This window comes from Equus caballus, chromosome 25, assembly GCF_041296265.1.
Source record: "Equus caballus isolate H_3958 breed thoroughbred chromosome 25, TB-T2T, whole genome shotgun sequence".
NCBI classification, from domain to species: domain Eukaryota; kingdom Metazoa; phylum Chordata; class Mammalia; order Perissodactyla; family Equidae; genus Equus; species Equus caballus.
This window is the reverse complement of record NC_091708.1, coordinates 37,106,275-37,126,113: the sequence shown is the minus strand read 5'-3', so window position 1 is coordinate 37,126,113 and position 19,839 is coordinate 37,106,275. Positions and strand designations below refer to the sequence as shown.

At 34.9% G+C, this 19,839-nt stretch overlaps 1 protein-coding gene across 4 annotated transcripts in view; it reads left to right on the top strand.

Annotated features, from left to right (window-relative positions):
- Positions 1-19,781, top strand: part of SCAI (suppressor of cancer cell invasion) — a 143,496-nt gene extending 123,715 nt beyond the window's left edge. For 3 of the 4 annotated variants that reach the window (XM_023628855.2, XM_023628854.2, XM_023628857.2), the window contains 3 exons: positions 2,257-2,430; positions 2,634-2,734; positions 10,599-19,781. In XM_023628855.2, the coding sequence (XP_023484623.1) occupies positions 2,257-2,430; positions 2,634-2,734; positions 10,599-10,745 (422 nt within the window). In that variant the 3' untranslated portion in view covers positions 10,746-19,781. The remainder of the gene's footprint in view (positions 1-2,256; positions 2,431-2,633; positions 2,735-10,598) is intronic. The other variant, XR_011432649.1, reaches the window with a different exon arrangement.
- The last annotated feature ends 58 nt before the right edge of the window (positions 19,782-19,839 follow it).

Below are 19,839 nucleotides of genomic sequence, written 5' to 3'. Positions count from 1 at the left end.
ATCCCAACTCAGCCACTTACTAGTTGTGTGACTTTGGGAAGTTACTTAGCCACTCTGTGCCTCAGTTGCTTTCCTATCAAATGAAGATAATAATAGTACCTACCTCATTAAATAATTCTAGGTATATTGTAAATATTTACTATGTGCTAACATCATTATTAACTCAGTTAATTGTAATTTTTCCTTAACATTTTTCAGTTCAATATCTTATCTTTTGTGCTATAAAGCTTACATTTGCCCTGTTTGGGCACAAAACTAGCAGATACCTAAGTAGTATTTGGAATGTTAAATTTGTTCCTGTACCTCTGGTATCTAAAGTCTACAGTTCTCTCTTTAACCAAGAATTACTTCATTCACTCAACAAACATTTATTCAACATTTATTTGTCAAGTACTATGCTAGGCACTGGAGATAACACTGACCACACAAATGCAGTTATATTTCTCACAGAGCCAAATGTCCGGTAGAAGATAGAGACAGCCTAACAGGCAACTAACTACTGTAGGTGCTATTAGTGTTTCATAGCAGGAAGCACATGGAAGATGTAAGACGAACTCTTAACCAGCCGTTGAGGGTGAAGAAAGTGGATGAAATGATGTCTAAAGTGGAGTTGGAGGATACACAGAATTAGATGGGGATGGGAAATGGTTGAACAAGAGTGTTCTAGCAGAGAGAGAGTGTGTGAGCCCTGAGATAGGAGCTCTGAGATGAGAGAGTTTGTGGAACATTTAGAAAAATTAAAGCAGTTCCTGCTAGTTAAAGGGTAGAGTTTGGGATTGTGTGACTGAATTACGAAAAACCTTCTAAGATTTGTTAAGAGATTTAAATGGAGGACAATGGAGTGCCATCAAAAGATTTTAAACAGAGGAGTTGCATGAAGGAGGATTCAGTTAACCTTGTGAGGAATGAATTGGAGAGAGCCTTGATGGAAATAGGGAGGTGGTGGGGGCCAGAACCAGGACTAGTTAGTTAGCTTCAAAAGATGCTCAGTCAAGAGAACCAACAGAATCTGGTGGTGGACTGGATGTGAGGGAATAAGGGAGAGGAAGGAGGCAGGTATGGACTCCAGGTTTCTAGCTGAGGTGCTGGTAGAAACAATGGTACTGGATAAGAGGCAGACTTGTGAGAGAACAAAAGGGGAAAGAATTTGCTTTCAATTTTGGACATGTTCAGGTTGAGGTTACCTTTGAGAGGTAGGTTGAATATGGTAGTCTAGAGCAACTCTGTCCGATAGAAATGTAATGGGAGTCACATATGTAATTTTAAGTTTGGTGGGTGTTGTTTTTTTTTTTTTTTTTTTTTGAGAAAGATTAGCCCTGAGCTAACTACTGCCAATCCTCCTCTTTTTTTGCTGAGAAAGGCTGGTCCTGAGCTAACATCCATGCCCACTTGCCTCTACTTTATACATGGGACGCCTACCACAGCATGGCTTTTGCCAAGTGGTGCCATGTCTGCACCCGGGATCTGAACCGGCGAACCCTGGGCCACCGAGAAGCGGAACATGGGAACTTAACTGCTGCACCACTGGGCCAGCCCCAATTTTAAGTTTTCTGGTAGCCACACTAGAAAAAAGTAGAAATAGGTGAAATTAATGTTAACAATATATCTTTTTGTACTAAGGCTTTGAAATCCCATATTTTTTTACACTTCACAGTTTGTCTCAATTTGGACCAGTCACATTTTAAGTGTCCAGCAGCTGCCATAGGACAGCACAGTTGTCAACCTGAGGTGCTCAATCTAGGCTGCAGAAGGGGAACTGGGAATCAGTGGGCACATAAAGGATAACCAAAATTATGGGAGTAGGTGCGATCGGCAGTGTGTAGGGCCAAAGAAAAGAAAGAACATATTGGTATTTAAGGCATAGGCAGAGAAAGAGCAACTAACAAAGGAGAATGAGAAAGATTGGCAATTCTAGTCATTGTCATGGAATCCTATCACAAACAGCCCATGATCCAGCACTTGCCATATTTGGATGAAATTTGTAAGTTACAGGGGAAAAGGCAAAGGAATATGTTCATTTTCCATTTCTCTTAAGTTTACTAGGCTCTATCTTAAGGTGGTTCAGCACAAAGCAACGTACCTGGGGTGTGTTTTTGTAGTTCCATGCAGAATTTACTTTGTTGAATTATGATTTAATGATCTAGCCTTAATTTTATACATTATCAGTATATTAAAATGTTCCTCAAATGCATCTCTTATCTTTTGCAAAAGTGTTGTGTCTCTCTCTCTCTATATAAAACATGTTTGTTATTACAGATCAGTCTCAACGAGGTAGCCTCTTCACTCTCTTTTTGAACAATCCTCTAATGGCCTTCCTATTTGTCTCTGGATTGTCAAGCATGCGTAGAGGCCTGTGGGAAAAGTGTCAAGAATATCTTCGAAAAATCAACCGCGATATTGCCCAGCTTCTGACCCATTCACGTTCAATAGGTACCCTACTAATCTAACTGCACACTTAACAGAGTGTACTATGATGATTTAAAGTGGTTTAAAATTGTTTAAATTGTTTGAATTTTTAAAGGTATTTTGTTGAAGGCAGGAACGTTGAGAAGGTTTTCCTGAACTTTTCTTTCCCTTTGAAATGTATTTTCCATTTAAGCATCCTTTTACTGTCACTTTTCTCCTCTTTGCAGATCAGGCATTTCTCCAGTTTTTTGGAGATGAATTTCTTCGCTTGCTTCTCACAAGATTTATCTTTTGTTCAGCCACCATGAGGATGCACAAGATTTTTCGGGTAGGCAAAGAATGTTATTAAAGACCAGTTTTACCATTTTAAGTATTTAAGAACCATGTATTATATTTTACCTGTATTAAAGTTTGAATAGATCCAAAATAATATTCACAAATTAAAATGTAAGGCATGAAGATGAACAATATAAGGCAAATCTGAGTACCTACCACCCAGTTTAAGAAGTAAAATATTTTAGTTATCTTTGAGGCCCCTCTGTGTATCCTTCCTAATCCTGTCTCCCTCTCAAATGAAACTAAAATCCTGAATTTTATAATTATTATTTGCTTTCTTTACAGTTTTGTCACATGTGTTTGTATTCCTACACAACATATTGATGGATTCATATTGTATGCATTCTTCTACAACTTGCTTTTTTTCACTCACTGTTACATTCCTGAGATTGAGCTATGCTGACTGACTGTAGCTTTCATTCATTTGTTTTCACTGCTATATAGGAGTCCATTGTTTGACTATATATCACAAATTGCTCATCCATTCTACTGATAATAGACGTTTAGGTTATTTCCAGTTTTTTATTATTATAAACAATGCCTCTGTGAAATCTTCTATCAGTTTCCTGGTACATGTATATAAGGTCTTCTCTGGGGAGTGTACCTAATGGTGGAATTGTGAGGTCAGAGGATATAGGCATATTCAGCTTTACTGGATAATGCCAGACTGTTTTGCAAAGTGGTCATATCACTTTTTACTTGCACCAGCAGTGTGTAAGAGTTGCTAGGCTCTAATCCTTGTCGCACTTGTTTCAGTCATACTTATGTTTCCTGTGAATCTGGTGGGTGTAAAGTAGTAGCCCATTGTGGTTTAATTTTCATTTCCAGCATTGCTGTTGAGGTTGAGCAGCTTTTCATATGTGTTATTGTGTTCCTTGTGAAGAGTGTGCTTGAGTCTTTTGTCTGTTTTGCTCTTAAGTAGTTGGTTTCTTTCTGAATATTCATGTGTTCATAACGCTGTTCATTGAGGTTTTAACAATTTTAGCCATTGTATTTTTTACTTCTATAAGTAACATTGGGTTCTTTTTCAAATATACCTCAACTTTTTTTTTTTTTAAAGATTTTATTTTTTTCTTTTTCTCCCCAAAGCCCCCCAGTACCTAGTTGTATATTCTTCGTTGTGGGTCCTTCTAGTTGTGGCATGTGGGACGCCGCCTCAGCATGGCTTGATGAGCAGTGCCATGTCCGCGCCCAGGATTCGAACCAACGAAACACTGGGCCGCCTGCAGCGGAGTGCGAGAACTTAACCATTCGGCCACGGGGCCAGCCCCGAAAAAAAATATTTTAAAACTAAGAGCTACAAAAGACTTTTAAAAATGTTCAGGTAGGGGCTGGCCCCGTGGCCCAGTGGTTAAGTTCTCGCGCTCCGCTGCAGGCGGCCCAGTGTTTCGTTGGTTCGAATCCTGGGCGCGGACATGGCACTGCTCATCAAGCCACGCTGAGGCGGCGTCCCACATGCCACAACTAGAAGGACCCACAATGAAGAATATACAACTAGGTACTGGGGGGCTTTGGGGAGAAAAAGAAAAAAAATTTAAAAATCTTTAAAAAAAAAATAAAATAAAATATTTTTTTTCTTTTTATTATTATAATTTTAAAATGTGAAAGAATTATACAGTGAGTACCCATATACACACTATCTAGATTCTGCAGTTAACATTTTGGTGTGTTTGCTTTCTCACACTTTGTCCATTTATCCATCCTTCTTTCCGTTCATCAATTCATCCCATTTTTGGATGCATTTTGAAATAAATTGTGGACATCAGTAGACTTTACCCTCAACACTTCATCATGCTTATAAACAATCAATTACTGACTTCTTTTTTTAATGTAAAGTTTACATACAGTGAAATGAACAAAACTAATGTGTACCATTAGATGAGTTTTGGCAAATACATACACCTGTGTAACTCAAACCCCAGGCAAGTATACAGCAAAGCATCATTTCAGAAAATTCTCTCCACACCCCTCTTCGGTCAGTCCACTACCTAATAACCCACAGACAATGCTCTTTTTATTATTATCATTCTCCATTAGTTTCACTTATTCAGGAATTTGAATTATACACTGTGGATTCTTTTGTGTAAATCTTCTTTAATTGAGCATATTGTCCTTGAGATTCATCCGTGTTGTTTCATGTCTAAGTAGCTCATTCCTTTTTGTTCCTGAGTAGTATTTCATTGTCTGAATATAACAGTTTGTTTAGGCCTTCTCCTTTTGATGATTAGCTGGGCAGTGTTAAATTTTTGACTATTAGAAATAAAGCGGCTATGAATGTTCTTGTACAGGTCTTTGCACAGACTTGTGTTTATGTTTTGAATTTTCTTGGTCATAGGGTAGGTTTGTGTTTAGTTGTATAAGAAACTGCCAGACTTTTTCTCAAAGTTGTTGTATCATTTTATATTCCCAGCAAGAACGTATGAACATTTCTCTACATCCTTGCCAACGTTTGGTGTTGTCAGTCTTTTAAATTTTAACCATTCTGGTGGATTTATAGTGATATCTCGTAATTTCAGTTTACATTTCACTGGTGAATAATGATATTGGACATCTTTTCATGTGCTTATTAGCTACATTTTATCACATTTTGTGGCTTGCCTTTTTGTTTTCTGTTCCTGATCTGCTGAGAGTTTTTATTAGGAATGGGTATGGAAGATTGTGAAATACGTTTTTTCTGCATGAATTGATCTGATATATATTAATTCTGTTAACATGGTGAATAGCATTGCTTGATTTTCTAATTGTAAGTCAACCTTGTATATCTGGGTTAAACACATTTTGTGGTCATGTATTACCCTTTTGCATTACTGTATTCAATTTGCTAATGTTTCACTATGGATTTTTGCATCTGGTTTTATGAATGATTATAGTATTTAATTTTCTTTTCTTGTATGTCTTTGTATGGTTTTGTTAGCAGGGTAATGCTGACCTCATAAATTGAGCTGGGATGTGTTTCACTGTCTTCTGTTACTTAGAGAATGTCTTTAGAATTGGTATTATTTCTTCCTTAAACAGTTGACAGAATTCATCAGTGAAGCCATCTGGACCTGGAGTTTTTTTTTTTGGAAGGTTTTAAATTATGAATTCAGTTTCAAAGGCTGTTCACGTTTTCTATTTCTTCTTAGTTTTGATCATTTGTGTCTTGCAAGTCGTTTGTCCAATTTATTGCCAAAAATTATTCACAATATTCCATTGTCCTTTTAATTCCTATAGGCTCTCTAGTGATATTTCGTGTCTTATATTGGTTATGTTTCCTTTTTTTCTTTTTCAGCCTAGCTAAAGGTTTATTAATCTTAATGATCTTTCCACATGAACAGTTTTTGCTTTCATCGATTTTTTACTGTTTCTCTCTTTTCTATTTATTTCCATTCATGTTATCGTTTTTCTTCTTTTTAATTACTTTGATTTTAATTTGCTCTTTTAATTTCTGTATTTTTAAGCTTAGATCTAAAACCTTTTTTCTCTTCTAATACAAGTACTTAGCTTTTAAGCGCTGCTTTAGTTGTACGATTTCAGTACTTTTAAATTTGTTGAGACTTGTTTTATGACCCAGCACATGAATTATCTTGGTGAAGGTTCTAGCTGCACTGGAAAAGAATGTGTATTCTGCTATTATTAGATTGAGTGATGTATGCATGTCAGCTTGTTCAATTTGATGTTGAACTGTTTGTTTGTAAACAGTGTTCTCCAAGTCTTCTATTTTCTTACTGACTTTCTTCTTGCTTGTTCTATCCCTCACAGAGGAGTAGCCAAACCTCGAGTTAGAATTGTGAATTGGTTAGTTTCTCATTTCAGTTCTGTTTTTACTTTGTGCATTTTGAAGCTGCTACTGAGTTCATACATACTTAGAGTTGTCATGTCTTGTTGAAATTGCCCGTTCATCATTATGAAACGTCTGTCTTTATGGATGACAGTATTCCTTGATCTGCAGTCCACTTTGTTCAGTCTTGGTATAATCATGCCTGTTGTCTTCTGGTTTGTGTTTTCATGGCAAATCTTTTTTCATCCTCTTACTTTTAACCTATGTCTGTCTTAATATTTAAAGTCGTTTCTATTCAACAGCATTAAAGTCCTGCTTTAAATCTAGTTTGACCATCTCTACCTTTTACTTGACATTTTTAGTTTTAAATTACATTTATGTTAAATGTAATTTTTAAAATAGTTTGATTTAAATACGCCGTTATTTGTTTTCTATTTGTCCTGCCTCTGGTTTGTACGTTTTTCCTTTCTCTCCTGCCTTCACCTTCATTTAAATTAATTGAGGTTTTGTTTTGTTTTAGAATTTTAACAACACTGTTTATTTATGCTATATCTCTTGTTTTACTTTTTTAATACCACTTCACATTTAATATAATTATCTTACAGCAGTGTACTTTGATTTTCTCCCTCCTATACTCTCTGTACTATTATTGTCATATTTTTGACTTTATTTTTGGAGGGGGTGTACATTATTATATTTTGATTTCTGTATAGATTACATCATATTCACCACCCAAAGACTAATTACCGTCTATCACCATAAACATGTGCCTAATCACCCCTTTTGCCTCCCTCCCTCCCCTGTCCTGTTTGATACTTGGTGGTTATCTAACCTTAAATAATCAATTATCTTTTAAAAAAATTTTTAAATGAAGAGGAATATCTTATATTTTTACCATTGCTGGCACTCTTTATTTCTTTCTATAGATTTAATTTTCCATCTGGTATCATTTTTCTTAGTACAGAATTTCCTTTTTCATTTCTTACAGTGCAAACCTTGTGATTAATGCTCTCATTACTTGTTGATCTGAAACACTCTTTATTTCACTCTGATTTATTTTTTTTTTCAAGGAAGATTGGCCCTGAGCTAACATCTATTGCCAATCGTCCTCTTTTTGCTTGAGGAAGATTTTCACTGATTAACACCTGTGCCAGTCTTCTTCTATTTCATATGTGGGACACCGCCGCGGCATGGCTTGATGAGTGGTGTGTAGGTCCACACCTGGGATCCGAACCCACGAACCCCAGGCCACTCAAGTGGAGTGTGTGAACTTAACCACTTGTGCCACCACAGTGGCCCCTGATTTTTTTTTTTTTTTGAATTATGAGTTATTTAAAATACGTTGTTTAACAGTATCTAAATATTTGGGACTTTTCAAGATATCTTTTCCTTATTGATTTCTAATTTAATTCCTTTGTGGTCAGATAATATACTTTGAGTTCTTTTAAATTTATTGAGACGTTGTTTATCACCCAGAATGTGGTCTGTCATGGTAAATGTTCTATGGTCATTTGAAATGAATATATCTGCTGCTACTGTAGGATGAAGAGTTTTATAAATGTCTGTTAGATCACATTGGTCTATAATGTTGTTCAAGTTCTTTATATCCTTACTGACTTTCTGAGTACTTATTCTGCTAATTATTGTGGTATGTAATGTATCTTTTGATTTTCCTCTAGCTGTTTTTAAGATTTTCTCTTTATGTTGGCTTCCGATAACTTGATTTTGATATACCTTGGTAGGGTTTTCTTTCTTATTTTTTTTCCTACTCGGGATTCAGTGAGCATCTTGGGTATATGGGTTATAGTTTGCAAATATTTTGGAATCTTTTCAGCCATTATTTCTTCAAACTTTTTTTCTTCCCACCTCCTTTTCTGTCTTTCTGGGACATCAGTTACATGTATGTTAGACAACTAATATTGCCCTACAGGTCACTGATGTGCTCTTCATTTTTTTTTAAGTCTTTTTTTCTCTCCATGTTTCAGTTTCTATTGCTGTGTCTTCAAGTTCATAATGTTTTCTTCTGCAGTGTCTAATATGCTGTTAATCCTATCCATCTAGTTTTTCATTTCAGGGATTACATTTTTCTCTTCTCTAGAAGTTCTGTTTGGTCCTTTTAATATTTTCCATTTCTCTTCTCATTATATTTATGTTTTCCTTTGTGCTCTTGAATGTATATGTAATAGCTAAAGTCTTTATCTGCTAATACTATATATTCTCTATCATTTATAGGTTTGTTTTTATTGTTTTTCCTAAAGGTTAGAGGTCTCATATTCCTAATTCTTTATATGTCTAGTAATTTTCTATTGGACTGTGGGCTTTGTAAATTTTATGATGTTGAATTCTGGGTTTTGTTGTCTTTAAAGAATATTAGACTGTTCTGGTGGAAGTTAAATTACTTGAGAATCTCTTTGACCTTTTCATGGCCTGTTTTTAAGCTTTTTAGGAGTGGGTTTAGAATAGCACTAGCATACAGATATAGGCTTATTTTGGTGTAATACTGAGAGGCATGATTCTTCTGGGCTCTCTTTTGTGTGTTTCCTGTTTCAACAAATATTGTCCACTCCAGGAGGTATTTGGTCAGAATTCAAACATCTCCTGGCCCTCAGTGAGTGAAGAAAATTATTCAGTTTACAGTAGTCTCCCAGTAGTTCTTGTTTTTTTGTTTTTTGGGGGTTTTTTGAGGAAGATTAGCCCTGAGCTAACATCTGCTGACAGTCCTCCTCTTTTTGCTGAGGAAGAGTGGCCCTGAGCTAACATCCGTGCCCATCTTCCTTTACTTTATATGTGGGACGCCTGCCACAGCATGGCTTGACAAGCAGTGCCATGTCTGCACCCAGGACCTGAACTGGCAAACCCCCAGCTGCCAAAGCAGAACATGCAAACTTAACCGCTGCACTACCAGGCAGGCCCCTTTCTCGAGTTTTTGAACATTTCATTGTTGTCGTTTCTCATAGTGTTTAGCGATTAAAAAAAAAAAATTGGTCTTTGTAATGTGTAATGAGTGAGGCCTACAGGCAGAAGAGAGAGAGAAATGACATTTGAATATATGTGCGCTGTCATGTTAGCTGCATAGAAAAGTAGTAACTTATTTCTTCAGGAAAGTTTAAATGTGTGGCAAAATTATAGTCTATAGACATTACCAAATGAAGAATAATTTCTGAATGAGAATTGCCTGGTTCTTGAAGTTGTCTCCTTCTTTTGCTTCCATGTGATTACAATTTTTTTTTCTTTGACTATTCCTTTTCTGTCCCTTTTTCCCCCTGATCTTTCATCTCCTTTTTTAGGGATTCTTTTTTTCACTCTCTTTACTAATATTCTTAGAAATCTCATTTATTTTCATGGCTTTAATGTTTATCCCCATGCAGATTATATCAGTATTTACCTATACAGCTCAAACCTATGTTCTGAGATACAGCCCTGAATTTTCAAATTCTGGTTGAGGGGCAGTTCTGTTTGTATTACCCTATTACCTCAAATAAAATATACCTAAAACCTGAAGCTTTATATTATCCCCAAATTATGTCTTCCTTTACTTCTCTTTTTCCCTCAGTAGCTTCCAACTCTTCGCTGGAGACATCCTTTCCTGAAATCTTACAGTCATCTTTGACGCCTCCCTCTCCTATAATTAATTGCCAGGGCCTGTTAATTTGACCTTTTCAGTGTTTCTCATGTCTTTTCTCTCATTTTAATTTCCACTGCAACATCTGTTTATTCATTCATTTAACAAGTACTTGTTTAAATTCTATATATGCTAGGATTTTTCCCCCTGCAAGTAGGAATTATATGGTTTCCACAATATAGCATCATGCCCAGCAATGATAGGCCCCAGTAAATATTTGTGAAATAAGTCACTAAATTAATATATTAGGTTGAACCATATGAAATTGTCATTTTTTAAGGTTAAAATGGTCAATGTCAGCAATTTCACATGTTCAACAAATATATTACCAATAAGAACCATACCGATACGAAGGAGAAAAATACATATTAAGTTACTCCTTAATACTGTTAATGTTAACAGTAATATTATTAGTGTGCATAATTTTTTTTCATTAAACTATAAAACGTGACTTTTCTCTTCTTTGCTTACCAGGAAACAAGAAACTATCCAGAATCATATCCACAACTGCCAAGGGACGAGACTGTGGAGAACCCCCATCTCCAGAAGCACATTTTGGAATTAGCCTCCATCCTGGACGTTCGAAACGTGTTCCTGGAGAATACCATAGATGACTATTAAAACAAAAATTCTCTTGTCAAAACAAGTTTTCATTTGCCACAGATTTTAAATGGTGCAGTTTTCTAATGGGATGACAGACACACAGTGGTGTTACTTAGTTTTTATTTTTTAATTTAGGACCACCATTTTAAAAACAAACTGAAAAAATTGTTCAAACTTTTAGGGTAACTGTTTTAAAATACAATCTTTCAGGTGTTTTAAAAAACTCGATTAATCTTGGAATTTTTATTTTTTGGTTTTGAGGTGTGGATACTTACTTCCAACATCTAATCCTGCACTCCAGTAGTCACTATTCTCACCCTGAGAAGAGTAAATCATTTATTTTTGTATAATGAGGAAAATCCAACTTGGACCTTAAATGTGTGGATTTGGAAAATATGTAATTGTACACAAAGATGAAACTAGCCAGCATGGACTACCAAAAATCAGGAACAGAGTCCTTCCATAATATTTCTTTTCATTCCAAGTTAGTAGGTAGAAACGTGTGATTCTTTGAAGCATAATCGAGACAGTTGTTGACAGTTCATTTGATTTGTTTAAATACTGTCAAAATTTCAGAAACCGTATAGAAGTGATTTGATCTGAAAGTAAATCTTTAACTGGGGTCTTGAGATGATAAATATCCGTTTGGAATGTGTGAGTCCTGTGTTATCGCGAGATATGTTTGCATATTTTATTTTCTTTATAGTCTTTGAATGCTAGAAATGAAAAAGAACAACTTTTAAATATTTAAGTCAAAACATCAGATTGTCAGTTTCATAATACAGTGTTTCCAGTAGGAATTCTATTTAAACTCTTAATTCATGAGATCAAGTTTAAAGACTATCTAGATTGAAGTCGGTGGCGTACGGTACAGAGGTTGTAATCTTTTCACCTAGTTCAAATTTATGAGACTTCAAGGTCAGAGATGTTATTAATTTTAGTTGAAGGTAACTGAGTTGTTATTTAACCTAAAATGGAAGTTGCTTTTGCATTGTCAGTTGGGAAATAAGATTTTTTAAAACTCCTTGTATTTAATATTTTATATTCATGCACAAGTTTTTTATTATTTTAAGTAGGACTCAGTGTATAATGTAAAGTTTTTTGTGTTTTTCTTCCCTGTCTTCCCCTTCATAATTTCACAGGCACTAGCTATGATGTTTATTTTCCTTCTTTGGACTCCACAGCATTCAGATTCAGAAATCTATGAATCAAAAGCCCTTCTAGCTAGTTTTCTGTGCAGGCTCACGTTCTACCTCTGGCAGTCCCAGGGGAAATGAAGTGACTGCTTTTGGTGCCTCTTTCCTGTGTCCCTGGGGAAATTTTACTGTACAGTTTTTCACCTCGTTTTCATTTCTGGCACAGAGCATTATTTGGGTCTAAGTTACTCATCTACCTGTTCCAATTTGCTGATTTTTCATCTGAAGTCTTGAAGTTATTCTTTGGTTTGGGGGACTTTGTGGTGTTTCATTTTTTTAATTATTTTTGTTTGTTCTTTTAAACATTATTTCAAAAAGCTTTGGAAAAGTTACCCTGGAGAGAGATTTTCTTTGCTCTGGGTTGTTTTTCATTATCAGATAAAGACTGCTTTCCTTTCATTTCAATACCTTAATAAACTTTGTAGCTTTCCTTTGGTAACAGAAGTCACTGGACTACAGCAATAGACTATCCTTAATTGTGTGACGTTTTTTCAGTACCCCTGAAGTTCTGTGCCAGTAGTGTTCCTAACAGCACATGTTTTCCTGTTCTCTGATGCGTAAAATAATATTTCTCATCCTGAGCTTTGTCCTCACCTGTTTAGCGTAAAGAACACTGGTCTGAGAAGTAGGAGACCTGAGTTCTAATCCTGGCTTTCCTGGTAACTGGCTTTATGCCCTTTGACTAGTGTCTTCACGTCTCTGCTTTTTAGCACTCTCCTCTGTAAAATGCAGGTGTTGGCCCGAGGTCCTAACCAATTCTATGGTTCTGTAATTTGAACTCTTGGTTCTGAAAGATAAGTGATTTCCCCACCCTTGCCACCTGAAAATCTAGTTTCCCTGATTTTAAGTGTATCTAACATTTTCTTCCTAGATCATATTTACCTAGTTTTTGGCCAAGAAAATACTGGGTCCCACTGAGTTGTAGAAACTAGTTCAGAGAGAGAATCTCCTGCAGAAATTAGAGCTTTTGTGATTAGAAACATGTTTGAGAACAAGGGGTCTTAGAAATCCCATTAGGGTTTAGGTGATGACATTGCTCCTTAAGCTAATAGTAGTGTAATTCCTTACTGGTACTTAAAAATCTGAAGTGAACTGAAATGATCTTGAGAGAAAAGCTGCTAGAAAATTCTAAACTGTTTCACTCATGCCTCCAAAAAGCTTCTATTGAACAACAACTATGCGCCAGATTTTGTTCTGGGCATTGAGGAAGCAAACAAAGTAACTGAAAGGTCTTTGTCTTCATGAAGATTACATTCTAGTGGGAGGAGTAAGGCAGTAAATGTAATAAATAAGTACATTATGTTAGAAAGTTGTAAGGAGTATGAAGAAAATAGAGAGAATGGTAAGGGAAATTTTTTGTTTATTTTTGGGCAAAGAACAATGTTGATATGAGTGATCAGGGTAAGCCTTATTGAGAAGATCACCTTTGTGCAAACACTTCATATTTCTTTGTCTTTTCTTTCTTTTTTCTACTTTTTATTATGAAAGTTTTAAACATACACAGAGTTTAATGAACCCTCTTGTACCCATCACCCAGCTTCTACATTTTAAGGCATTACTTTAGTCAAGGAGGAAGAGACGTAAAAGGACAATCACCCAATGGGCTCAAGATGGCAGTGGCAAAGAGTCTCATTTTTCAGTGGGTACCGCTCCCCTTTATAAATGTAAAAATGTTAAGCCCTTTATTTATTTATTTTTAGAACTTATAGAAATTTAAATATTGGAACTAAGAACAAAGCAAAGCAATGGGATTGAGCACTTGTTTGTTTTCAAATTGCACAAACTCCCCCTGGAGATTCTGATACACAGTCTCTCACCTCCCTGAAGAATCATTGTAAACAAAACAGAAAGTATAAGGTTGCAAGAAGTCGGTCATACACAAAGCAAAACTAAGCACAATGGAATTATTTTCTCTTTCTTTATCCATGTATTTCCAAAGTTAGTCAAGCAACTACCCCTATTTTACAGAAGAGAAAGCTGAGACCCCAAAAAGCTGTCAGATTCTTTGTAGTGATAGAGCTACAACTAAAACTCACATCTCCTGATCTCAGCTCAGTCTTTCTGGCAGCTCAGGCTGCTTTCTATAATGAATGAGAAAAGAAAGAATTAGAGATTTATATTTTGGCACAAAGGTTATGATATTTTTTTAATATAGCAAATATTGAAACCAGTAAGTCAGCTCTAGCAAATTTTTCTTTATTAATTATAAAAAAATCCACAAGCGAGACATTTTATCTTTGGTTTTAGCCAGGATATATTCTTCGTTGTGTGTGTGTGTGTGTGTGTGTGTGTGTTTTCCTCCTAGGAAGTGGTGCTCTCAAAACCCGTCAAAGCACATAGAATTTATTGTACCCTTTCTATTTTTACCAAGTTGAAATGTTTTGAGATTATAAAAGCCAAATGCAGTCTAGTCAGGACTGAAATTTTCCTGATACAGAGTCTGGGTTTTATTTTTTCCTCACTTGTGGCTACTGCCCTTTGTTTTCTTCTTGTGCTAGAATTCCCTGAAACATACTAGGTGACAATGGAACTGAGTTTCATTGAGGTGAAGGAAAAAAGCTACAAGGCTGATTTATATATCACTATGGAGCTTTCTTTAGCATTCTTTAAGTTCAATCTCTGACCTTTGTGACTTAGTAACTTTCTGTCTCTTAGAAGGGGTTTGGACTCAGTTGAAAAATCTTGTGCTTAGTTATCCACGGAGACTTGTAATCAGCCGGATATACAGAGAACATTCTGGACTGGAAATAGAGTGAGGTACCAAGGTCTGCAAACTTGGCTACTGCCAGTGATTCAGAACCACCTCCCCACCCTAAGTGAGTAAAAAGATTTGATATGAATACGAATGGTATGAATCTCCTGGTGATATTTTGGGTGTATATGTTCCTGTGTGTGTGTTTGGAGAATATAAAGGGTATTTACGTTGAGGGCTCTTTTGTTGACCTTATTTATTTGAAATCTTTATTTTATTTGTAATGGCATGTGTATATTTTGTGATGCTCAATGCAATCTCTGTGTATACTTTTTGTATATATGTACATATTTGTAAATATACTGGTATGCAGTGATACAGTATGTGTATATTATATACCCATACCCATTGTGGGCTGAATTTATTTAAGTTCTGTGAGGACATCATAGTGGCATTGTTCATGCTGCTGTTAATTAGGTTGTGACTGTATCTCATTCATAAGCCTCTATTTTGAGGGGCTTGTGTTTGGGTAAAATGGGCTACTTTGGAGTTGAAATTAGGCTATGAAGATCTTAACAGAAAGCTGGATATTCTTAGCTTTAAAATCATCTGCCAATTTTCATTTAAACTGAGGATAAATTAGTGATATAAACCTGAAAAACCTAAGTATGTGAAACTGAGACACCAGCAGGTTCTTAAGCTATATTAGTCCTTTATTTTCTTGACCTCTTGTTAAGTATTATTACTGAGTAGTAGTTATATTGAGAATCAAGGGACTGTGGAAAAAACTACTTTGATCACATTTCAAAATAGATAGGAAAATGTCCTTTAAATTGGGAAATATGTTCCTAGTTGCAATTTCAATACCTAATACTGAATTTTAATTTTGGGACAATTTTTTTTTTTTTTTTTTTACTGATGTGTCTCATTTTATGTCTGTCTCTGTGAGGCAGAAAAAGGGGCATTAGCTAGGGAAAGGCTTTACCTAGGTGGGGTGGAATTTAATGTGGGACAGGAGGTTGTTAATCTGTATATTTGCAGCAGCTGTGATTAATTTAGTCCTGTGTTGGCATTTCCGACTATTGATTTTTCTTATTGGTGTTGCATATCGAAGATGAGTATGCTCATCTGAGAATATGCTTCCAGTGAATAAAATGCCTCCCGTTGTATTTATTTGTCTCTGTGAGACCACTTTTGTTCTGCAAATTGATGATATATTCACACATGAAATAGGATTCTTAATATTAGGTGCATGGTGTGCTATAAAATCTGGGCCATCAAACCTCTACCAAAGATGACGGTGGGGGAGGATAAAAGGATAGTAAGTATATGCAGTGCCAACTTGTGAACCTATGAAATATCAGAGTATCAATGTTGAGTTACTCCTGTCTTTACTGGGCATGTTTATTTGCATGGAAGAGTGTAGGAGATGTTTGATATGCATTTGAATACATTCACTGCAGAAATTAAGTAGAGGTTATTTTTGCATGATAAAATATAACTGCAGAGCAACTGTTTACCCCATTATTCTTCAGAAGAGTAAATCTATGTGATCCGACAGTAAATTATCTTAAAGAGAAGTTAGTTAGGAGTCAATTTTACTACCCCAAAAATGTTACATTTGCCTCTTCACTGTATTTTTAAGAAAACAGCAAAGTATTCATAACACTTCAATTACACTAAGTTTAAAATAAAGTTATAATAGCCTTTTTCTTAAATATTAAATTTGGTAATGTACCGTTTCTGAAAAATCAGTGAAAGTGTCCATGGTGTCTGATGTTCTGTTGTTTTAGTAACCAAACCATTTATTGCAATGGGAGAGTAGCAGAGCAGATGTTGTGCTGTTTGGAATTCGTGGAACTGACTCAGGCTTAATGTGGACATTGATTCGAGGAGCTTAGCAGCAATAAAAAGTGCAGTAGATGAGATTGACATTGTGAGTCTGACCTCTAACAGTTGTAAAGCCAGTTACTTTGCAGTTAAACAAGATAAGAATTGCTTAGAAAACCAAGCCCTTTCGCCCCATTCTCCTGTCCTCTTAGACATTGATACTCGATACTTATTCGTGCTATACCTCTGGTTCTTTCCTGGATACTCTGCCACTTTACCTGAAAAAAAAAAATTTTTTTTAAAGGCAGTTCATCTTCCTCAATCTAGATGATCAAAACATAATATTACACTGTGTCCCTAGATGATCAAAACATAATATTACACTGTGTCCCTAGATGATCAAAACATAATATTACACTGTGTCCCTAGATGATCAAAACATAATATTACACTGTGTCCCTAGATGATCAAAACATAATATTACACTGTGTCCCAGCTTCACTGAGTTTTTGTAACACCGAGACATATTAAGCATGCCTTGTGTTTAAGGAATAATAATTGATGTGTGAATGGAATCAGTCACCTACTGAAGGGGGAAGGGTGTCAGGATGATGTAGGGGGACATGCCCTTAATTGGGTAAAGATAAATCTATTAAATTAAGTATAATTAATTTGTTGGTACCATAGAAATATTTCCTTTGGAATTCTGTAGATATGAAATGTTTTCTTATGCTAAAATTGGTATTTTTCACTTCTTAGTTTGGTTTAATATTGGCTTTTGAGAAGAATTCCATTTCTGCATAACATTGTTACTTAATCATTTATTGAAGTACCATTTCTTAATTTTAAAATATTTTGTTAATTTCTTCTGTGGTTTTTTTTTTTTTAAAGTTATATTTTAAATTAGTTATCAAACTTCGCTAAGCACTATGATTTTTTAAAACATATTTGAACAGTAGATGCAGAATTTTTAATAGTTTGAAGTAAATTATATTAATTCTGCACTCCAGCTTCATTTAATCATAAAGCCTGAATTTGGTCATAGAACGGACTATACGTTGGAAATATTTTCCTATTTTGGTGGACAATTCCAGGCTATCTCCTAAGACAATCATCTTTTGAGGTGTAGTATTGTTTATTGAGACATTGGTAATTTCAGGGTTCAGATTTTTCCTTTTCTGATGGGCTTATGGAATGAAAGTTAATGGACCAAGTGATTATATCACTTTCAGAATGAGATAGGGAATTATAGCTAGCCTTTCTAGATCTGCAGTAAACAATATTTAAAATTTTATCTTCTATCACTAATATTCTTTTCTCTTTTAAAGCTGTTGTGAATGTCCACTTGTCCATGATTGAAAATTAAGATTTGTAAACATTACAATTTCACCCGGAAGTTTTCTCAAATGTCAAATCTGTACAGTCTATAAAATGTGAAATGATCATATATGATAATCCCCAAATAAATACTTCCAAACCATAGAGAAATAACCACTGTATTTTTAAAAATCTTATTCCTACCCTTCTTTGCATGTTACTGATTTTTTTAATAAGTTATAAATATATGTTGTGATGTACTAAAAATCTACAGGAAAAACTGCTTAAAATGTTTTAGGGCAATAAGAATTTTTATTACTGTTTCCTGAAGAATTAGTTGTTTGTTTGTTTGTTTTTAACTAATTTCTTTATCTTATCAGAAAGAACTTTTAACGGTTCAGCAAAATATTTTAGGGCTTTGTGTTCATGGCTTTTTATAGTTATCTGGGTACATTCCTTTTGCCACATAGACCATATGGCTAGTTCTCCAACCGTTTTTTGTTTTTAATAAACCTTGCTGTTCAACAATCAGAGTCTTCTATTTTGGAGGCTTCTCCCAGTTGAGGTAGAAAGGTCTTAGATAATAGGAAAGGCAGATACAACGTCCTAACATTTTCATAGTAGAGTTTACAAGTAGATAAATAGGTTATCTTCATTGTGTAGCACCAGTACAAATAGTAATTTCATTAATCATGGAATCAGATAAGCAGTTATAAATAATTTTATACTTTGCTCTAAAGATTATTGTTATTTCAGGCCACGTTATTATTTTCTCTCAGCAATTTCCACTGTAAGGTTGAATATCCTTTTTCTTTATTCACATCATCACTAAAGGTTAAGATAATCAAATAAGAGTTAAAATAAGTTATGTTTGATCTTTTTCCCTGAAAATAATGGTGAACCTATTGTCTATATTATGGATATTAGGCAGAAATGCACTTGTTTCAATCATAGCAGAAATTACATTTGGAGAATATAATTACTTGATTTTCTTGTGGTGTGAAATACTTAAAAAATTGTGCTCGTCTGTAACTGAAATGTTATAGAATTGTAACACTATAGGGATTATAGAGTTATATTTATTAGCTCTCCTCAAGAGATTGAAGCACAATAATTTTCATGTAACAGTTCTTATCCAAGTGCTGCTAATCTGTCGTGCAAATATGAAGCTAATTGGTTGCCTATCTAGCTATTCACAAATCACTGTAATCCTTGAGACATAGTCTTGTTGCTCATTTGTATTAAATTTTGGGTGTTGTGGGTTAATACTTTAGAACAAAATCCATCAACTCAGCTCTGTGAGACAGCAAAACATTTGGATTCATTAGTTTTATATGTGTTATCAGTAGAATAAATTTTGAAGGGGCTATTTACTACCAGTGACTAAGGGGGAAACTTATATTGTCAACATCATTTGACTTGAACTTTCGTGGTATTGTAAAAGTCTTGTCTGTTGTGTTTCTAAATTGCTTAAGCCATACATACTTTTAAGGGTGTTTTCCCGTTTTCTTCCTTGTCAGCAGCCTTTTACTGCTTTGTCTGTTATGGTTAATATTTCATAGATTTTAGAAATTGAGAAGTTATTGAATCATTTTATTTTCTTGAGTTCATCACTTTTGACTCTTGTATGATATGTGATTTGTCATAAAGGATAGCAAGCCTTTTCACTAACTACTTCACTAAAAATTTCAGAGTAAACACTGTGATTCTGCAGAGAGACTCAGTAGGCCCTTGTCTTTCCAATGTTTTCTTCTGTTACATGGTGCCTGCCACCTTGAGGGCACTTAGATACTAGAGGCTGGAAAGTTAAATGTTGTTTTGATGTTTATTGAATAACAAGGTTACAGAATATTTGATTTTTGTTGTCAATGTATGGAAGACATTTTTGCATTGATAAATGTTCTCTAGGAATGTGACTACATTCATCAGGTGTGAACTCTTGTAAATGAATTTTGTATCTTGAATCTACGTATATATTAAGTGTATCATCAATATAAAAATAAACATTATTTGCTTAAAGTTTTTGGTACTTCTTCCGAATTGCTGACAACGTAAGTGCTAAACTGTTAGGGTTTGT